General features: G+C 55.1%; 1 protein-coding gene and 1 long non-coding RNA gene across 5 annotated transcripts in view; one reads left to right on the plus strand and one right to left on the minus strand.

The window, feature by feature from the left end:
- Nucleotides 1-1,710, plus strand: part of LOC115299712 — a 2,943-nt gene extending 1,233 nt beyond the window's left edge. The window contains exon 2 of the long non-coding RNA XR_003912292.1: nucleotides 950-1,710. This is a non-coding gene — a long non-coding RNA (uncharacterized LOC115299712). The remainder of the gene's footprint in view (nucleotides 1-949) is intronic.
- Nucleotides 1,711-9,785: 8,075 nt separating this feature from the next.
- Nucleotides 9,786-18,117, minus strand: part of SLC6A17 (solute carrier family 6 member 17) — a 49,304-nt gene continuing 40,972 nt past the window's right edge. For 3 of the 4 annotated variants that reach the window (XM_029948834.1, XM_029948837.1, XM_029948835.1), the window contains 6 exons: nucleotides 17,151-17,392; nucleotides 16,698-16,890; nucleotides 14,743-14,935; nucleotides 14,123-14,282; nucleotides 12,413-12,575; nucleotides 11,553-11,921 (listed from right to left, as the gene is read on the minus strand). In XM_029948834.1, the coding sequence (XP_029804694.1) occupies nucleotides 11,553-11,921; nucleotides 12,413-12,575; nucleotides 14,123-14,282; nucleotides 14,743-14,935; nucleotides 16,698-16,890; nucleotides 17,151-17,392 (1,320 nt within the window). Of the gene's footprint in view, nucleotides 11,922-12,412; nucleotides 12,576-14,122; nucleotides 14,283-14,742; nucleotides 14,936-16,697; nucleotides 16,891-17,150; nucleotides 17,393-18,117 lie in introns of all 4 variants that reach the window. The other variant, XM_029948838.1, reaches the window with a different exon arrangement.

Here is an 18,117-nt window from a genome sequence, read left to right on the forward strand (position 1 = left end):
CTTCCTCCGCGGAGCCGAGCGAGCCGAGGCGAGGCGCGTAACCCCCTCGCCGCCAGTGCCCAGCCCAGCGCGCCGCCCCTGCGCGTGTCCGCCACCGTCCCCTCCGCCCCCTTTGGCCCGGCTCCCCGCTTTCCCCGAGCCCGCAGCTCCTCCCACTGCAGCCCCTGTCACACTTAAGGGCTCGCGACCCCTGACCTCTAACCACCGCCCGCCCCTTCTGGCTGCTGTATTCAACCCCCTCCCGACCCTTGTTGCGGTTTCTTTGCGGCAGACAGGAGGAGGGGGAATAAAGGGAGTGGAGAGATGGTGTCTAGAGGAGCAGGCTGCCCCCTCCTGTCCCAGACAGTGTTGGGGCTTCCTGACCACCCCGCCCCCATCTTGCGCCTAGGAGGCCCCACTAGGCCCAAGATATCTGTGATCTCCATACCAGTCTTTATCCCAGTCAACAAAGCCCCTGGGATGGAATGGGGGACCTGGGGACCTGGAGGCCTGGCGCGGACAATTGGCTCCTTCTCTGGGTGGAAGAAAACCAGAATTCTGGCACTAGTATAGGTGTGGAATGGGGGGTCCTGAAAGATCATTAGGTTACAGCCATGGCTCCTTGTTGCCCCAAATGCACATAGAAAGTGCCCGCAGCCTGCCATCCTGCCGGGTGACCGCTTCCTGGTTCCGTGTTGTTTCACTCATTGCAATTTGTCTCCTCTCCCCTCTCTGACCCTGAGGTCTTCAGCCCGCACTGCCTTTTCATCTTGATAGCTCCCACAGTGCCTGCCTGTGAGAACCTGTTTGCTAAGTGATTGAGAAGCTGTCATCCCCAAAACATTAGGCACCAGCCCGATCTTACTGGCCTCATCCCAAAAGCAATTTCCAGATTCATTTGTTTTTATTTGCTTTTAAGTCCAGAGCCTCTTCTACATCTTTAAGTTAATCCTCATTTTTTTTTTAACAGCTTCAGGCAGCCTCCATGTCCATCTGGATGACGTAAGGAGGATTTTAAGGCAGAAATACAAGGCAACTGACACCTGCTTCCGACACCTGCGTACCATCCAACTTCCAGGCTATCGTGGGAAAACAAGACAACGTCCTGGTGTGCTCCACAGAAAGGTTAAAAGCTTGGAGCAAATGCAAGGGATTGTCTGCAAAAGTCTCATTAATGAGGTCAGAAAACCAAAGTGACTATGGTCTTTGAGGATTTGTACTAATATGCAGAGGAGGTGGGTATTGCCCTGGACTGTAGCCAGAAACACACATTTGCTGGCACCTCTTTTGTGTCCGGTCCTTAATGTCCGCATTTCAGACTTTGGCTGGCTTTGGCTTTGCTGCAGCAAAGAAGAAATATCCCAAGTGTGACTGGGAAGAGAAGACCTGGGACTGGCCAGAAGCCGGAGTGAGAGAGGAAGAGCTGTAGCACAGATGTTAAAGAATTGACAGATGAACAGCTTTCCAGTTGTGTCCTGGCAGACTCCCTTGGGGTCTCTCCCACTTTGCATTTTTCAGACTGGCTGAATTCAGTCATTCCAAGAAGAGTGAGAAATTGAAGGGAGTCGGGTGTTGGGGGGAATGAAAAAAACCAACAACATCCTAGCATCCCACAGGCAAGTCATTTGTTTATCCAGGGACTATTTCTTGAGTACCTACTGTGTGCCAGAAGCTGTTCAGGCAATGAAATCAATGAATTAAACAGAACCCTACCTGCTCTGCTCCCCCCAACCTCATCCCAGCAAATCTCTGCCCTCTTGGTGCTTCCATTCTGCAATGTTATGGATGGTAATAAGCACGTGGGAAGATGGGTGAAGGGAGAAAGTTGCCAGAGAAGTAAAAGGCCTGGAGGGGAGGTCAAAAAGCTGGGGTAGGTGTAGGGAACCCCAGGAAGAACAGGAAAGACAGAGGGCCCAGCCTCGGAGAGGCGGTGAGTAAATGTGCACCGGGCAGGAGGGTCCCTGACTCAATGCGCTGACCAGCTGATGAAGATGGGAGCTGACTCAGACCAGAGGCCTCCAAGAGAAGTTCTCACCTCTTGCTGCAGGTTTTATCCCAGAGCTCTGGGCTAACCTGCTACCTAGCCTTTCTGGAATTTTCTGGGGGATTCAGCACGTTGCAGCTGGCTTGTCTTCATTAGTTCTGTGCATGAGGTCATGTTGTTTCCCCAAAGTATAGAACCAGGATAGAGAAGAGAGCCTCCTCCCCAGCCTGACCTGGGACAGCCTACTCTGCATGTGTGGGGGCTGCCCCCTGGTGGTACTAGGAGTCCCTGCTCTTGACTTCACCTCCGCTCTGGCCTGCGGGGATGAGGAGAAAGGGGGATTAAAGGCTTGGGGTGACAACAGATTCTGGGCTTTCTGACAATTCCCAATCTCTCCTCAGGAAGTCTGTGTGCCTTTGCCTTTCCCTATTTCTCCAAAACCTGGATAATCGGCAGGCTGAAGCAAGATTGAAATTGCTGCAGTTGAAAATTCCTAATTCTACAAGCCTATTTCCCTCTGGTATCATCTTTTCTCCACCTTCCTTCCCTGGGCCCTGTGGTTTCTTCTAGCAGTAAGAAAAGAGCACCTGTCTGGGCGCTAGTTCACACTAAAGTGGCAGCCACAGTGAGTCTCCCTCACCAGGATAAATGTGTGGGAAAAGCATAGGGAAAGAGAGCAATGTTTGCTTCCAGAGTGACCCGATGAGGGCTGGCAAGCACCTGCAGCCTTTCTGTAGCCCCTCAAGTAATGCCCTTGGTCTCTGAGAGTTGAGGCCGACCCTGCTGACCCAAAGCCGGAGAGCCTGACCTCAAAGCCATTTGCCCTTCCCCTTTTCCTGCTGCGGCTTGGAGTGGGGTCAGCCACTTTGGGGTGACAGGAGCCACCCAGTATCCTCTCTATCTTCTTGCTTTGGACTCTGCTTGTTTCGAAGGGTTCCAGGCCTAGGAGCAAGTCGCACAGTTGTCAAGCAAGGATCTCTCCATTGATACTCACGTGACCCCCTTTTGGCATTTCAGCTCTGGCCAGGGTCTGACCCTTCCTCCCTGAGGCCCAGGTCAAGGAGCCAGCATTCTTTCCCAGCCTGCCCTGCTCCCCAGCCCAAGTAATTGAATTTCCTTATCCCCCATTATCTCGTCACTGGGGGGAGGGCGGTAGAGCCTTTCCTTCCCTCTCATGGAGGGACCAGAGAAGAGAGAGCCAGACGAGGCGGGTTTGCTTATCTGTTCATTTAACTCTGCCTCCCAGCCCCACCCACAGGCGGCCTGCAGAGACTAACAGGCTCCAAATCAGATGCTGAGAGCCTTCCCAAGAGGGCTCCCTGCCACCCCAGGACAGCCAAGGAGAGAGGACAGCTCTCAGGGCCCTATGGGGGTCAGTCGTAATGGTTCCGCACAGAGAAGGCAGGACTGGGTGGCTGTGACAATCCTAGTGAAGGTGTGTTCAGGGCTCTAGGGAACTCAGAAGATGGGACTTTGATGTCGCAGCCATTAAAGTACCCACAGTGGGCAGGCCATAGCTCAGGGCTGGCCAAGCCTCAGAGCCTCAAAAATCATGGACCCCGAGTCACAGGGCTGGCAGGGACCTGAGTGCTATCTCACAGGTACATTCTCCTTGAGAGATTCTGGCTGAAGGAGCAGAAGTGAGCTCTGGGAGACAGCTGGGTCTGTGGTTGGGCCAGGGGTACAGAACGATGTGGGGTCCCACGTGGCCTCTGCCCTTAGAACAGTATTCATGGGAGTCACAGTAGCAGGACCAGCCCAGTAGACCCCCAGAACTGTCTTTACTCAAGGCTGCTGGGATAGAGACCCAGCCTGTGTCCAGAGAGAATGCGTGCACACACGTACACACACACGCGCGCGCGCACACACACACACACACACACACACACACAAGCTCAGCGCACGCACGCGCACACACACACATACACACACACACACACACACACACACACACACACACACACTAGCTCAGGGCCCAGCTGGCAGGACTCCTTGGCACTTAGCATTTCTCCATCTAGAAAAGTACAGATTCCTCCCACCTGGGCTAAATTCCAGCAAAACTGGTTCATTCCATTAGAGTGGTTAATTAGCGCTGATGGGCCCAGCCCCCTCCAGCAGTGTCCCAGGGAAAGGAGAGGCAGACCAAACACGGGCTTCTCTTGGAGGCTCATGAGGCCCAGGGATCCTCCCCTGTTTGGGTCAGTCCTGGGAGGAACAGAGAGACCCAGTGCCCGGCCAGCACTGACCCAGGGAGCCACGGGTGGATCTGCATGGAGTCCTTCTGCTCTGCAGCTGACCCTGTGGCTGGCATGGAGGAGTCTTAATAATGCTTTGTTCGTTATTGAATGACAGACACGGTCTTCTCCCCATTTCCTGGGGTTCCTCCCACATAAGACAGTGTCGGTGAAGAATGCATCTGTGGGCCTGGATTCCGCCGGTGGGTATGACCTTCCAGGTCCAATGATGACTACCTGTATGAGGCAGGAGCCCTGGCCTGATCTTTATTTGTATATTCTCAGTGCTTAGCACAGTCCTAGGACTCAGAACAGTCCGGTCATGCCTGATGCATGGAATTAATGAGGGTAGGATGAGGGCGGGAAGGGGGGAAGCTTTTCTTGTCAGTACTGCAGCACCTACACGGGGAGTCAAGTAACCCAGGCTTTGGCCTTGGTTTCCCCACCCCCTCCATGGCTTATGGGAATTCTGGGTAGGTCTCCTCCCCTCTCTGGGCTTCAGTGACTCCAGCTGTCCTATAAGGAGGTTGGGCACATAATCACTAGGGAGCATGTTCTGGTTACTATCGCTCTGAAGCACATGACTCCCCAAGTTCAGTGGTGTGAATGCAAAGAGACTTCTATTTTGCTGAAGATTCAACGGGTCCGGCAGATCTGAAGGGCTCGGTTGGACTGTTCTTGTTTAGGGACCCTCACAGCTGCAGTCCAGTGTCCCCCGAGGCCTCAGACCCCTCCAGCTCAGGTAGGCCGAGTGCTCACGGTGGCGTGTCTGTGTGGCTGTCAGCTGGGAGTTGAGCCATCCCACTGGCTTTTCGGGACAGACAGACTTCCCACATGGCAGCTGGGTTCTCCCAGGACCACCATCCCTAGAATGCCAGGGTGACATGGCATGACCTTTCCTAAGCTAGCCTTAGAAGCTAGTGTCACTTCTGCCCTACCCTGTTGGTCAAAGGAGACGTTTACTCACTCAGATTCCAGGGAAGGAGCACAGACTCCACTTGAAGTCTTAAAGAATTTGGGGCCCTTTTTGTGAACCACCACATCCCTGTCGTCTGTAGAATCCTTCAACCCTGGCCCAAGCCCTTATGATTGGCAGAGGCTATGGCTGTTGGTGGTTGTTAGTTGGGGGTGGGGGCAGGACAGTGTATAGGATCTTAGATACTCCCTTCTTTGGAAACAATGCCTTCTCTCCCCTCCTTTCTTTGGGCTTTAGGCTGAATCTGTCTTTTCTGAGTGGCTCTACGAGAATGGCTCATTTTGTGGGTAATGGGGCCCTCGGAATGAGACAGTCCCCATGGACTTACTCCAATTGCAAAAAAGAAGGGAGTTACTATTTAATGAGCACCTATTATACCTCAGTATGGAAAGAGTCCTATACTGTATTCTAGTAGGGATTCCAGAAAGAGGTCAGTTCTTCCTCACAGAAATCTCTGCAAGGAAGAGATTTGATCGTCATCCTCCTTTCACACATTCGAAAATGAGGGTTCACAGGTTTGTGACTTGCCCAAGGTCAAACCGCCAGCGACAAAGCGGTGACTCAAACCTGTGGATGTCCCCTGCTCCAGGCAAACACGAGGCAGAAGCAGCTGCTCTCATGACACCTGGGGGGTTCTGTCGGTGAAGCATCTGACTCTTGGTTTTAGCGCAGGTTCTGATCTCACAGTCTGTGAGTTTGAGCCCTGCCTCGGGCTCCTGCTGACAGTGCAGAGCCTGCTGGGGATGCGCTCTCTCTCCCTCTCTCTACCCCTCCCCTGCTGGCTCTCTAGCTCTCTCAAAATATAATCACAAATAAATAAATAAATAAACTTTAAACGAAGCTGTTCTCACGTCTTCCCTCATGACTGTGTCTTCCTCCTGTCTACCCCCTCTGCCTATAGCCCCAACTTGGCCACTCACGTCCCCATCAGAATGAACTTGTTCTGTGCCCCAGTTTTGTGTCTGTAAGTTGATATGCCCCCACCCTGAGAGGAAGCTCCTGCCCAGACATGCCAACTACTGAAGACCCCTAGCACCCTGCAATGGGCCCGTTACAGGGGCAACCCCAAATTTACCCATCAACAAGTGGGCTCTGTGTGCTCTCCCGTCAACTCCGGCAGATGCTGTGACCATAGAATACAGGGGAAGTGGCATTGTGTCATTTCCCAGGCCCTCGCCTTAAGAAATTGGCAGCGGCCACGCCTGTCTCTTGAAACAGCCTCTCTGGCCACCCTGAGGCATCACTTAAGATGTCCGGCCACCCAGGAGCCCCTGGGTGGCTCAATCGGTTAAGCGTCCAACTTCAGCTCAGGTCATGATCTCATAGTTCATGAGTTCAAGTCTGACATCAGCTGTGCTGACAGCTCAGAGCCTGGAGCCTGCTTCAGATTCTGTGTCTCCTCATCTCTCTGCCCCTTCCCAACTTGCACTGTCAAAAATAAATAAAAAAACATTTTAAAAAAGAAGAAGTCTGGCGACCCAGAGATGAACCATGCTGGAGAAGCACACTCTTCTGGTGACAGTCCCAGCTGGGCCCAGCGTCCCCACCGTTCTCACTGAGGTGTCAGCCATTTGGATGAAGGTGAGTGAGGCTTCCCAGACCAGCTCCTCTGCCAGTTTAACACCACTAAGTGACCTCAGTTGTCACCAGAAGGATCCCTCACACATGCTCTGCCTGAATTCCTTACCTTCAAAATCGTGACATATAATAAAATGGTCATTTTAAGACCCTAAGAGTTGTGGTGACTTGATACACAGCAACATGCATTATCTTATTCAATTCATTTATCATCCTATTTTACAGACTAGAACATTTAAGCTCAGAGAGATTAAATAACTTGCTCTAGGTCTCCCAGGAAGCAGAGGGGCCCAGCTGACATTTGAACTTGGACTTGGAAAGTCTGACTCCATAACTCCTTCAAACCCACTGCTTCTTAGTGGGTCTATGTGTGCCTCCTGTGATTAACATTTCAACCAAAAACACTGCTTTCAACCAAACGACTGAATGAATTACAAGGAGGGACATTTTCAGCACAGGGACTTTCTCAATTAAGAGGTACATGCATGGGGCGATACAGAGTCTGAGGATATGGGGGGTGGTGTTCCCTCTGGAAAACTCAGGACAGCATAGGTTGGTTTACTTTTCTTTGCGTGTCCATAGCTGGCACCGAACTTGTCACCGTGGATGCTTAATAATTGTTTGTTCAACTAACAAATGAACCCAGGAGGCGGAAGTGTTGGAGTTGGAGAGGAGGGTAAAACGAAGATCTGGAGAGAAAGGTTTTCCTGCCATCTGGTGGCTATTTGTGGAATGACACTCTTTTCTTCTAAGGAGAAGGAAATGGAGGGTTACTTAGGGGACCTTGGCTGTGTGTGCAGATCAGGCAGTAGCATTTCAGACTGGAGTGGGTGCGATAGGAGGGCCTTTACCTTCCACTGAAGTTTGCAAAAGATCAGAATTTAGAGCGTGGCTTGCTTCCCGGGACCTCTCAAGCCTCTTGCCATCCTCTCCTTGCTCCCAGCCCCCAGTTCTTCCCGGAGGTGAGTTTCCACCCAGCCCACCAGTTGCTGAGTGACAGGTATCGGTTCCTGGCACTGAGGCAGGGCAGGAATTTCCCACAAGGCCCCATAAATGTACACCAAACACCCTCCTCACATTACACAGAGCCTCATTCTCCTCACCTGGGAAAACCCAGAACACAAATCATCTCCCTCAGGGAGCTGTTCACATGAAATTAGATGTGTGGCCTCCTCAGAGCCCAGTGAGGCCTGCCACAGGCGTGTGTGTTGTACTTAGGAAAATGAGCACGCATCCCTCCTCATCCCCCAACTCCTCAGCCACAAGCCCCCAGCTATCCTCTCTGCCCCATCCTGTCCGAGCCTCACCCCCAGAGCTTCTGCTGGCCTCTGAGACTCCCCTCTCCCCCCTCCCTGAGCCTGGGCCGGTCAGAAAGGCAAGAGGGGTTTGGTAAGAACAGACACTTTATTGTACACCATGGGGTGGGGGGAGTAGAAAGGAAGAAGGGGGTCTGGGGGTGACGATGCCTCGTCCCCTCCCCTGGGCTGAGCGGTCTTGACCCAGGGCACTGGCCAGTCATGGGGCATGTGGACTTGAATTGTTCTGAACTTGCACCAGAACCAAAAGGGATGACTGCTGTGTGTGCTTGGGGTGAGGTGGCGCCCTAGGCCCTCTCCCCAGGCCCAGGCACTAGGCTCCAGGGAGGGGCAGCAGGCCCCCAGTTTCAGGGCCTAGCAGATGCTCACTCAGGGAGTCAGGTGTGTTCCAACATGTTGTCTCCTCTCTTCCAACACGGGAGCACTCGGGGGGCAGGGGGATGTGGCTGTGAGGAAGGGCAGGAGGGGAGCCCCCTGCCTATAATACTACAGGCCTGCTGAGGGCCTGGACCACGCAGCTTGTGGCCCCCAGCCTCACCGCCGATGTCAGGCTGACTCAGGAAGGCTTCTCCTAGCACTAGGAAAGAGGACATCCCTTCAGATTCATTGCTGGAGGGTCAAAACCCACCTTGCTGACAATGACTAGTATGTCCCACCTGTCCCCGCCCCCCCCCCCCCCACCTGGATCTCAGGCTTCAGGCTCCATCCATGCAGAGGGCTCCCTGAGCTGGAAGCTGGTGATTGGGGCCAGAGGACAGGCAGGAGCAGGGACTGGAGGACTCTTTCAGGCACCCCTGCCCTGCCCTGGGTCCGCTGTCTCCTGTGGGCACTGAACGGACAGCACCAAAGCCAGTGAAGGACACGGATGCTGTACAGGGATGTGGGGGCGCCCCTCCTGCTCCTCCAGGAAATCTGGGGCGGGATCTTACCTGGTCAGATGCCCCACCTCTTCGTGACTCCCCACCGGGGCGTCGCCTGCTCCAGGCCCCCCCCCCCCCCCCCCCCCCCCCCCCCCCGCCCAGATGTGAGGAGTGCGTGTCAGAAGCACAGGGGAAGGGAAGCTGCTCCTTTCTGAGCATTCTCAGGACTGACTCAAGGACAAACACGGACAGCGGCGCCCTCTTGGGGCGTCTTAGGAAGCCCAGCACTTTTCTTCAGGATGAAGAGTTTGTGACTCCAAAGGGAACAGCCAGAAGTTGGCTAGAAGATAAGTTTGGGGGCTTCCCCCACCCCTCGCCCCTCCTTCCCTGTTTCTGGCAAGCCCAGAGGTACGAAGGCGGTGAGTCACCAGCAAGAAACACCTGCGTTTCCCCACAGCACCCTGGCCTGAGGCTGCGCCTGATGGAGCTGAGGGGAGGAGGCAGGGAGAGGGCAGTGCGGCCTTCAGGATGTGGTGGACACTGGGCGTCACGGGTCACTTACACACACCCACACCCACGGATGTGCACGCACCACACACACACACACACACACACACACACACACACACGCACGCGCGCGCACACATGCCAAGCTCCGGGCCTCACATCTAACCCAGCAGAGCCACAGCCGGGTCGGGGCCCAGCCTGCGGCAAGAGACTAGCAGCACTTCCCAGCCCATAAGAACCAAGCAGACGGCCCCGCTCAGCCGCCCTGATGCAGGCTGGCAGGCTGGGGCCTAGCCCAACCACACGCTACAAAATTAAAAATATATCAAATATACAATGAAAATAGATCTGTACAGCACTGAGGATGAAAATAGTCCACCAGCCACAGTATAATATTGGGTTTGTCATTTAACAGCATTTACACCCACATGTACAGATTAAATATACAATAGAAATAGAATATATAGAAGAGTATATATAGTAGAGTGTCTCTCCTGGGGCCTTGCTTTTCCTGTTGCTAAGTCTGCTGGGATCAGGCACAGGGCCAGGGAGGAGGTGTTAGGTGAGGTGCCTGAGGTGGGATGTTGTGCCCCCAAAACTCATGTCTTCGGGGACAAGTGGGTCTCCTTCCCCCCTCACACTGAGGATGAAGTGTGGGAACCCTGCGTGTAGTCTGTCCCTCTCAGTGCTGAGGACACGAGAGTGACTCGTGTCCTTCCCAGGACCTTCCAGGAAGGGGCCCAGGCCTAGCACTGTGGCCCGCCGCTCAGCTCTCAAAGACGGAGCTCGGCCATCCCAGCCTCCCTGCCTGCCTTCCAAGCATCCACACCCATGCATCCGTGCCACCGTCCTTCCGCCAGTCTGTCCAGCGCTCCGCAGACATTATTCTCCAGCCCGGCTCCAAGCCTCCCAGCCTGCACTCCGAGGGCAGCCCTCTTCCGGGAGAGGCCTCAGGTAAGGGTGGATGGGGATGATGGGTGGGGGGCTGGGCCCCAGGACAGAGACCCGGCCCTTCCCCTGGGCCGCCCCGGTGTCCATAGCACTGCCCGTGGCCTCTCCGTCACGGGCTGGGAAGCTTGGGGAAGGTTCCCATGATATTTGCACATGGGCACACAGCACGGGCTGTGCTTGAACAAGGAGAGTGAGTGGCGGCCCAAAGGGGCAGTGAAATTATCCGTCTTTCCCCAAGGGATGAGGTTTCCTGGGTACGAGCCCCTAAACTCCAGGGACCCCCATTCCAGGGGGAGAAGCTGCCGCTAGTGAGAAAGTTGGGCCCCGGGTGAGAGGGAGTGTGCTTCGCAGTTGTGCTCCAAACCATCTGAATTGTGCTGTGAACCATCAAGTGTGCTCTGGAAACCTCTCGGTGTGCTGTCCCCTCCTCTCTAGAAGAAAGAGGCACAGGCCACCACTGTGGGGACGGAGAAGGTGGGCTAAGCCCTGGGGGAGGTGGGGAAGGGCTCCGGGCCCCAGGCCAGGTGGAGAACATGGAAGATTCCGCACAGAGCCCAGGCTGAGGGGCCCCCACACCCAGCCCCCCTTCCGCTGCCGAGGCTTACACTCAAGCCAGAGAGTGCCATCTGCCCCACAAAACAGAACCGAGGGACTTCTACAAGATTCCATCCCAAGTCTGAGGCCTGAGTCTCGACACAATCGTCCCGTCCCCAACCTTAAATCCATCATCCTCTGGGCTGCCCTGCACCCCATCCTACCCAACCCGGTGCCTCCCGCCACCACCCGGAAGCACAGAGGCATGCCCAGGACCTAAGAATGACGGGTGCCAAGTTACAGAGAGAGAGGGGTAGGGGGAGTGGCCCCTCCAGTGGCCACTTGCAGTCTCCCCTGTGCTGGGAATCAAGACTTCTGGATTGTTCTCGTTCATTAGCTGCAATTTGGTGAGCGGATCTCAGGAAGTTAGATGGGTTGGGAGCCTGCGCTGGGGACAGAGTTTCTCCCGGCCCCTACTCATGTTGAGGGTGAAGTTGGCTGGGACTGGGTGGGGGGTGAGGGAGAGCATACCCCCTCTCCTTGGGCAGAAGGTCTGGCCTAGAAAGTGAGGCCAGGCTGGGACGAGAGGGCAGGATGGATGTGGGGGGAGAGGTGGGCAGGGTGGGGCGGTGGTCACAGCTCCGACTCAGGGGTGCTGGCCAGGAGGTAGCTGCTCCCATAGCGTCCATTGGGGTTGCCGCCGGGCTCCAGGGGCGACGTGCTGCCGGGCCCCAGGTAAGAGCGGTGAGTGGGCATGGGGGAGGGCGCCTCGCTGGGCACCTTGCTGAGGATGAAGCGGGTCTCGTCATTCTCCTCCAGGTTGGAGATGTCCTTCATCATGCGGCCCTTCTTGTAGGACACGGAGAGCGTGTTGGAGCCATCAGAGAGCAGGTGGAAATGTCGCAGGATGAACACCACAGGGATGGGCAAGGTGGCCACGGCGATGAGGGTGATCAGGAGGGCCATGGCCCAGTTCGGGAAGTACAGGTAGCGCTCTGCAGCCTAGGGGAGGACAGGGGTGAGGGCTGCTGCCTCACGCTGCAGCCACCTCACCCTCCCAGGACCTCCGGGTCTGTCTCCTCCCACCCTCTCCCATCCCCACCCACCATCCTGACCAGGCGCTGCAGAGATGGAGAGCATCAGGGTTGGTACCCAAGTCAGCTGATGGTTAAGAGCCTGAGCTCCCCTGGGTCTCAGTTTCTACATCTGGAAAATGGATGGGTAATTCTGTTCCACATATATGAATAGAGAACATGGGTTAGAAAGACTGGACAAGTGCATCAACCTTTCTGACCCTCAGTCTACTCATGTGTGCTATCGGGGGAATGCCGCCTCTCTCGTTGGGCTATTGTAAAGATTACAGATCTGGTGTGCAAAGGCCCTGGGAGGGCCTAGCACACAGCGGATCCCCTATAAGGGTTTATCTCTAGCACCTGTTGCATGAAAGGCCTGGGGAGATGCCAGTGACCCTGGAGTTTCAGGTCCCCCCTCACCTCCTCCTTGATCCAGGCGCTGTACCCGGGGGGTGTGACCCCCAGTTGGATGATGCTTGCCGTGGTGAGCACGGCCATGCACAGTGGAGACACGAACTTCCACATGTAGAAATAGAAGCGATAGGGCCGGAAGCCCAGCATTTCTGTCAGCTCCTGCATGAACCTGCGGGGGGCACAGAGGGCCCAGCATTGGCATCTCTGCCATGCCTGTGCATTCCCCCCACAACCGCCTCCTCCAGGAAGCCTTCACTGACCAGTCCCTCCCTCCCAGGCTCTTCTGTTGTTCACATTCAGTGCTCCCAGTTTATTATTCGGTGGCCCAGCTGGCCTCTGGGCAGGCTCTGGTGCCCTCTGCTAACCTCCCCTGAGTACCTAATGTCACCCCCCATCCAGGGTTGTGTTGCTGTTCGCGGGACATGCCTGGGCAGGCGGACCCGTGCACCCTGACCCACTCACACGAGTCTGGCTCTACACGCCCCCTGCTGGAAAAGCGGTGAAGTGCGCTTCTCTAGTGTCCAGAGGCCCTGTCTTGGGGGTCTCTAACCACTGGGTCTTTGCGTGGAATCACAATAGCCGGCAGGCTGTGCACATGAATGTCACAAGGAAAAATCATGTCTACTTCAATAACACCTAACTAAAATCTTGCATTTCCTTCTATTGCAAATGCAAGCAACCACAGCGGAATGAGCAGTACCCAAGGCTTTGTCACCAAATTATGACATCACAGATACCTTCCTCTCACGTTACAACTGAAACTGCCTACAAACATCATTTGTGTTCATCGCTCTTTCACAGTCACCACCACAGCTGGATCGTGTAACTTAGTGCAGTAAAAATAAAGTACATGTACATTACTGTGTCACATTTTCAACAGCACTTTCCCATTTTTCTATTTATTTCCTATCCCTTATAGATTTTATCGTATCCACTTAAACATAAGACTCTGAGAAGGAGTGCAGGGGCTTCACCCAACTGCAGAAGCCGCCTCTTCCTGTCTTAACCCGTGTGCCCGCCTGCCCCCTTTTGGGAAGAAGACATCTAGCATGGCCATTAGAGCGCCTGACTCCAAGACCAGGTCCAGACATTAGGGGAGGCCCGGGCCTTGCAGAGACAGTGGGAGGGGCCCAGTCCTGGGGCTCCTGGGCGCACAGATTTGTTAAATGAGAAATGAGGAGAGGGGGCGGGGGGGAGATGACGGTGACTGTGTCTCTGCCCTAGGCTCAGGCCACGAGGCCCACTCCTTCATTAGTGCTGAATTCCCTTACTCCACCCCCAGGACACGTCCCAAACCGACCTAATCTTGTTGATCATCTGAACACTGGGTCAGGCTGCTGAAGGCCTAGAGTTCCTCCAGAGTAGGGACCTCTTGGACACCCACTAAGGGCTTAATAAGCGTAACAGAACTCTGAAGAGCTGGTGCTCAGGTAAGGGGCTATGGGAATTTAAGGCAGTTTAGGGCGATGCCAGGACCTGAACCCAGGAGACCCACGCCCTCAGCCTAGCTTCTGTCTCTTACCAGCCAGGTGGCCTTGGGTAGTCATGTTCTCTCTGAGTCCCAGATTTTTAAGGGCCCTCTGAGCTCTGACATGCTGACTCTGTGCTCTCCTGTCCCACTCAGAAGCAGCCCTGGGAACTCAGCACTCTCTGGGGTGGGGGGCATAATATGACAGACCCCTCCTCCTGTCCCAGCCCTTCCCCATGCCCCCTTACCTCTTGGTCCCATAGATCCAGGCCACGGCAATGTTCTCAAGGATGACGATGACAGTGAGTGGCAGGGTGGCAGAGTAGTCGTCAAACATGGTGACAAAGTAGTTTCCGGAGCGCTGGACGAACAACAGCCCCACGAAGAATGCAAAGACACAGCAGCCCACTGCAGAGAGCCAGGAGGCAGGTGCGGGGTGGGCGGGGGCCCCCCAAGCCCCTCCTTTCCCTCCCCGCCTCCCTGCGGGCCTCCTGGAGGGGAGGGATTCAGATGCTGAGGTTCGAGCTCCCACTCCATTAGGAGAGGAGCAGCCCAGGGCTGGGCATGGCAGAGGTGGAGCTGGGTGCAAGGCCAGTATGGAGGGAGGGTGCCCCTGGCAGGCCCTCAGGGAGAGGGGCACATGACGCAAGAAAGAGGCCATCTCCCAGCTCAGGTTTGCCACAGCTTCCCAAACAGCCTTCTCCTGGCTCTTGAGTGCTCTCCTCTGGGTGGCACGCCTGGCCCCCGCGGCATCCCAGTGCGGGCAGTAGGGAGCCTTCTCAATAGGGAGCCTTTCCAAAGTCAGGTGCCACTTCATGCTGGTCCCTGAGGGCACCCACAAGGTCAGGGGGCCACCAGGAGGCGTTACCTGTGAACATCTCCTTGGGCACCTTGAAGGTGTCGATGATGGGCGTGGTGATGCCGGCCATGGTCCCAATCATGCTGCCCAGACCCAGGTTGATGAGCATCAGGAAGAACATGACAGACCAGAATGGGGAGGCCGGGAAGTGCGTCATGGCCTCGGTGAAGGCGATGAAGGCCAGCCCTGTGCCCTGCACGGACTGGGGATGGGGTGGAGGGCAAGGGCTCAGTGAGGCCCACACCACACCTGGGAGCCACTTGCTTCCTTATCTCTGTCCCTGGAGCTTTAAGAATAACAGTTCCCTCTTTCACGGGAATCCCTGCCCTCACCTAAATCCTCTGGTCTTTGGCCAGGGGGGTCTCAAACTTGAGTGAGCAGCAGAATCCCCCTACCTCATGGAGTAAGATACCAAATCAGGAAGTTCACCTGTGGGATCTGGAAATCACAGCCTAGGACAGGGACTCCAGGTGATTGAGATGAAGATGCTCACATTTAAAAATATGCCCAGCCTGAGACTCTCCTCCAAGAAGTTTTCTCTGGCGGCTCCAGCCACAACCACGGGAGCTCCCAGTTCTGAGCTCCAGACTTAAAGGCAGTGAGTGGGCTTAGCCTCAAATGCCTAATGGACCACATTGGAGCCTTTAAAACACCAACGCCTGAATATTCCCCCTGGAAACAATCCTCTGACTGATCTGGGGGTAAAATCTGGGTGTGTGGGTTTTATTGAGCCCCCAGGGGACTCTGATGGATAGCCAAGGCAGAGAGCCACTGCATTAATGCCTGGGCTCCTGTTCATGGGCAAGTGACCACACACTGCCCACTGACATCACTGCTGTGCTGTCCTGTAGGGATCCATGACTGTGGGGAAACACCTCCCCCAACGTGTGTGTAATTCTTGTCATCTGGATGTTTTCGACGTCCAATTGTATAAGAAAAAATGGCTACAATCCTAGTTGTATTCAGAGGAGGGGGCCATGCCCATGAGAATGGGAGGATCTCACAGAACGGGGAGGTCCTTTATGCTGCCAGTAACCTGGCAGAAAGCAGGGCAGGGGTCCCCAGACTGGATCTTTTGCTCTCGATCACAAGGGAAGGGGCAGAGGGTACAGGACTCAGCTCCCTTGGCACGGGGCCAGTAGCACACAGCTGACTTAACATTGAGCTCAGGCATCAGGACAGAGATAGCTCACATTCGTGAAGCTTCATGAAGATGGGCAGAGTTGGCCTAGGCTGAAGGGAGCTGGCTCTGCCCCATGGAAACCTTGGCACGAGTTGGGCATGTCTCTCTCCTGTTACCCTTACTAACAGAACAGTCACTTTGAAAGTTTCCAGCTGTGCAAACGGAAATAGAAGCAAGTTTTCCAAACTTGGGCCTGAGCATTAATGAGGGAGTGGTAGCCTCCTGCTCTGCCCCAGGGATGAAGGGTCACTGTAGTCGTGGGACCTGCAGTGAGTGGGGACAGCTGGGGAGGGAACAGCATAGAGGAATGGCTCAGAGCACAGAGACTTGAACCCTGGCTCCCCTTACTAGCTGTGACACCTTGAGCGAGCTCGCAACTTACAGGCTACACAGCTGCAAAATCGGGGACCATGTTAATACTCAACTCATAGCACCGTCGTGAGGTCCCAGGGAACAGACAGCAGAGCGCACTCACTAATGGAAGGGCTTCTTTTTTGTGAGCCATGTACAGAGCACTGTTGCAAGTGCAATGCGCATGACCAAGCCCAGGAAACCCACGCAATGCATCTGAAATGCATTGCGTGATTCCTGTGATTTCTGGGATGGGTATGTGTGCCTCGTCTCCTAGTCCAGACAACCCACCTCTGGGCAAGGGTTTGGCTGACACCTCTCCTCTCTCCCGGCGGGCATCCACGCTCCTGCTACCCCTGGCTTGTGTCTGGGTCCCACATTCCCACGGATGCATCCGTACCCATCCCACGAAGGGCAGTCTGCCTCACACCTTGTCCAGCTCATCCTCCAGGAGGCAGGGGTCGAGGCCCAGGGCTGAGAAGTGGTCCTCCTTCACAGCCATGATGACTTTGTACATCTCTGTGTAGTCCTTGGCTGTCAGGTGTGAGAAGTTGACATGGGGAGGGATGAGGTCCCGGCTCAGGACGTTGGTGTGGAGGTACCCCAGGATTTTCTCGGCATTCCTGCAGCACAAAATGGGAGGGCCAGGTAAAAAGGCAGGTAAAATGTCATGGCCCTGGAGACACCTCCCGGAGACCAGGCAGGACCCCCCGCGGGCCATCAACAGAGACATCTCTGAACCCATCCCTGGCATCCAGGGCTAGGGAGGAGAGAGCACTGCTGAGAGCTGACAGGACTCTCCATGCAGAGCCCGCCTGCCCCCCCCACCCCTCCGGTAAGGTGGGCGGGGAGGAGAAAGGGCAGCAGCAACGATGCCACCTACTCGACCACACACTTCTCGTTCATGATGTTGGCCTTGAAGCCCAGCACGGCAAACACCACGAGGGTGGCCAGCACTGAGGTGAAGAAGTTAATGAAGGACACCAGCGCGGCATCGAAGTGACAGTTGTTATCTTGCTTGTTGTAGCTGGAGAAGGCGATGACGCCCCCGAAGCCCAGCCCCAGGGCGAAGAAGACCTGGGTGGCTGCCTCCCGCCACACCTGGGGGTCCAGCATCTTGTCCAGCTGTGGGGGGAGGACGAGAGACACACAGACGATAGTTTTATTCACGCACGGTGCAGCCCCCACCTCAGCCCCTTCCTCGGCTTACCGGGGTTGGGAGGCATCGTGGGAAAGCTGTGGCTGTGTGACCTTGGGCACACAGGGCACAAAGGGGACCCTAACCCCTTTCAGGTCCCCAAGTGTATAACACAGATAACAAGAGAACTGACTTCAGAGGATTGTTGTGAGGCTTAAGGAAGATAAAATAAATGCTATGTGCGTACTTTTCAGTTCATTTGAACTGCCATCTTTGCTTACCATGGAGCTATTATACTGAGGAGGATCTTCAGGCCCATTAGGTATGATGCATGGTACACAGCTCTAGGGAGAGCCATTCACTTGGACAAGAGTGTGAATGGTTCCTCTTAGAGTTGTGCAGTGTATAACTTGCACAACAGCACTAGAGAACTGAGCACATCAATATTTCCTTGATACCGTCTCCACTTCAAACCATGAAAAAGGACACCAGCTCCTCCCTCCTTCCCCCCCTCCCGATCTCCTTTTCCCAGGAAAAAAAAAGGCCCAGTGCTTATTCTTAGACTTCTACATATCCTAGGTCACAGAAAGACCCTTCCCCCCCTCCCACCCAACAAACATTAAGCATAGAACCCAGGCCCTTCCTAGAGAGGGGAAGTGCCTCCTTGACCCTCCATGTGCCCTGAGACCTGACGGAACCCTGAACCACTACA

This window comes from Suricata suricatta, chromosome 8 (genome assembly GCF_006229205.1).
Source record: "Suricata suricatta isolate VVHF042 chromosome 8, meerkat_22Aug2017_6uvM2_HiC, whole genome shotgun sequence".
Taxonomy (NCBI): Eukaryota; Metazoa; Chordata; class Mammalia; order Carnivora; family Herpestidae; genus Suricata; species Suricata suricatta.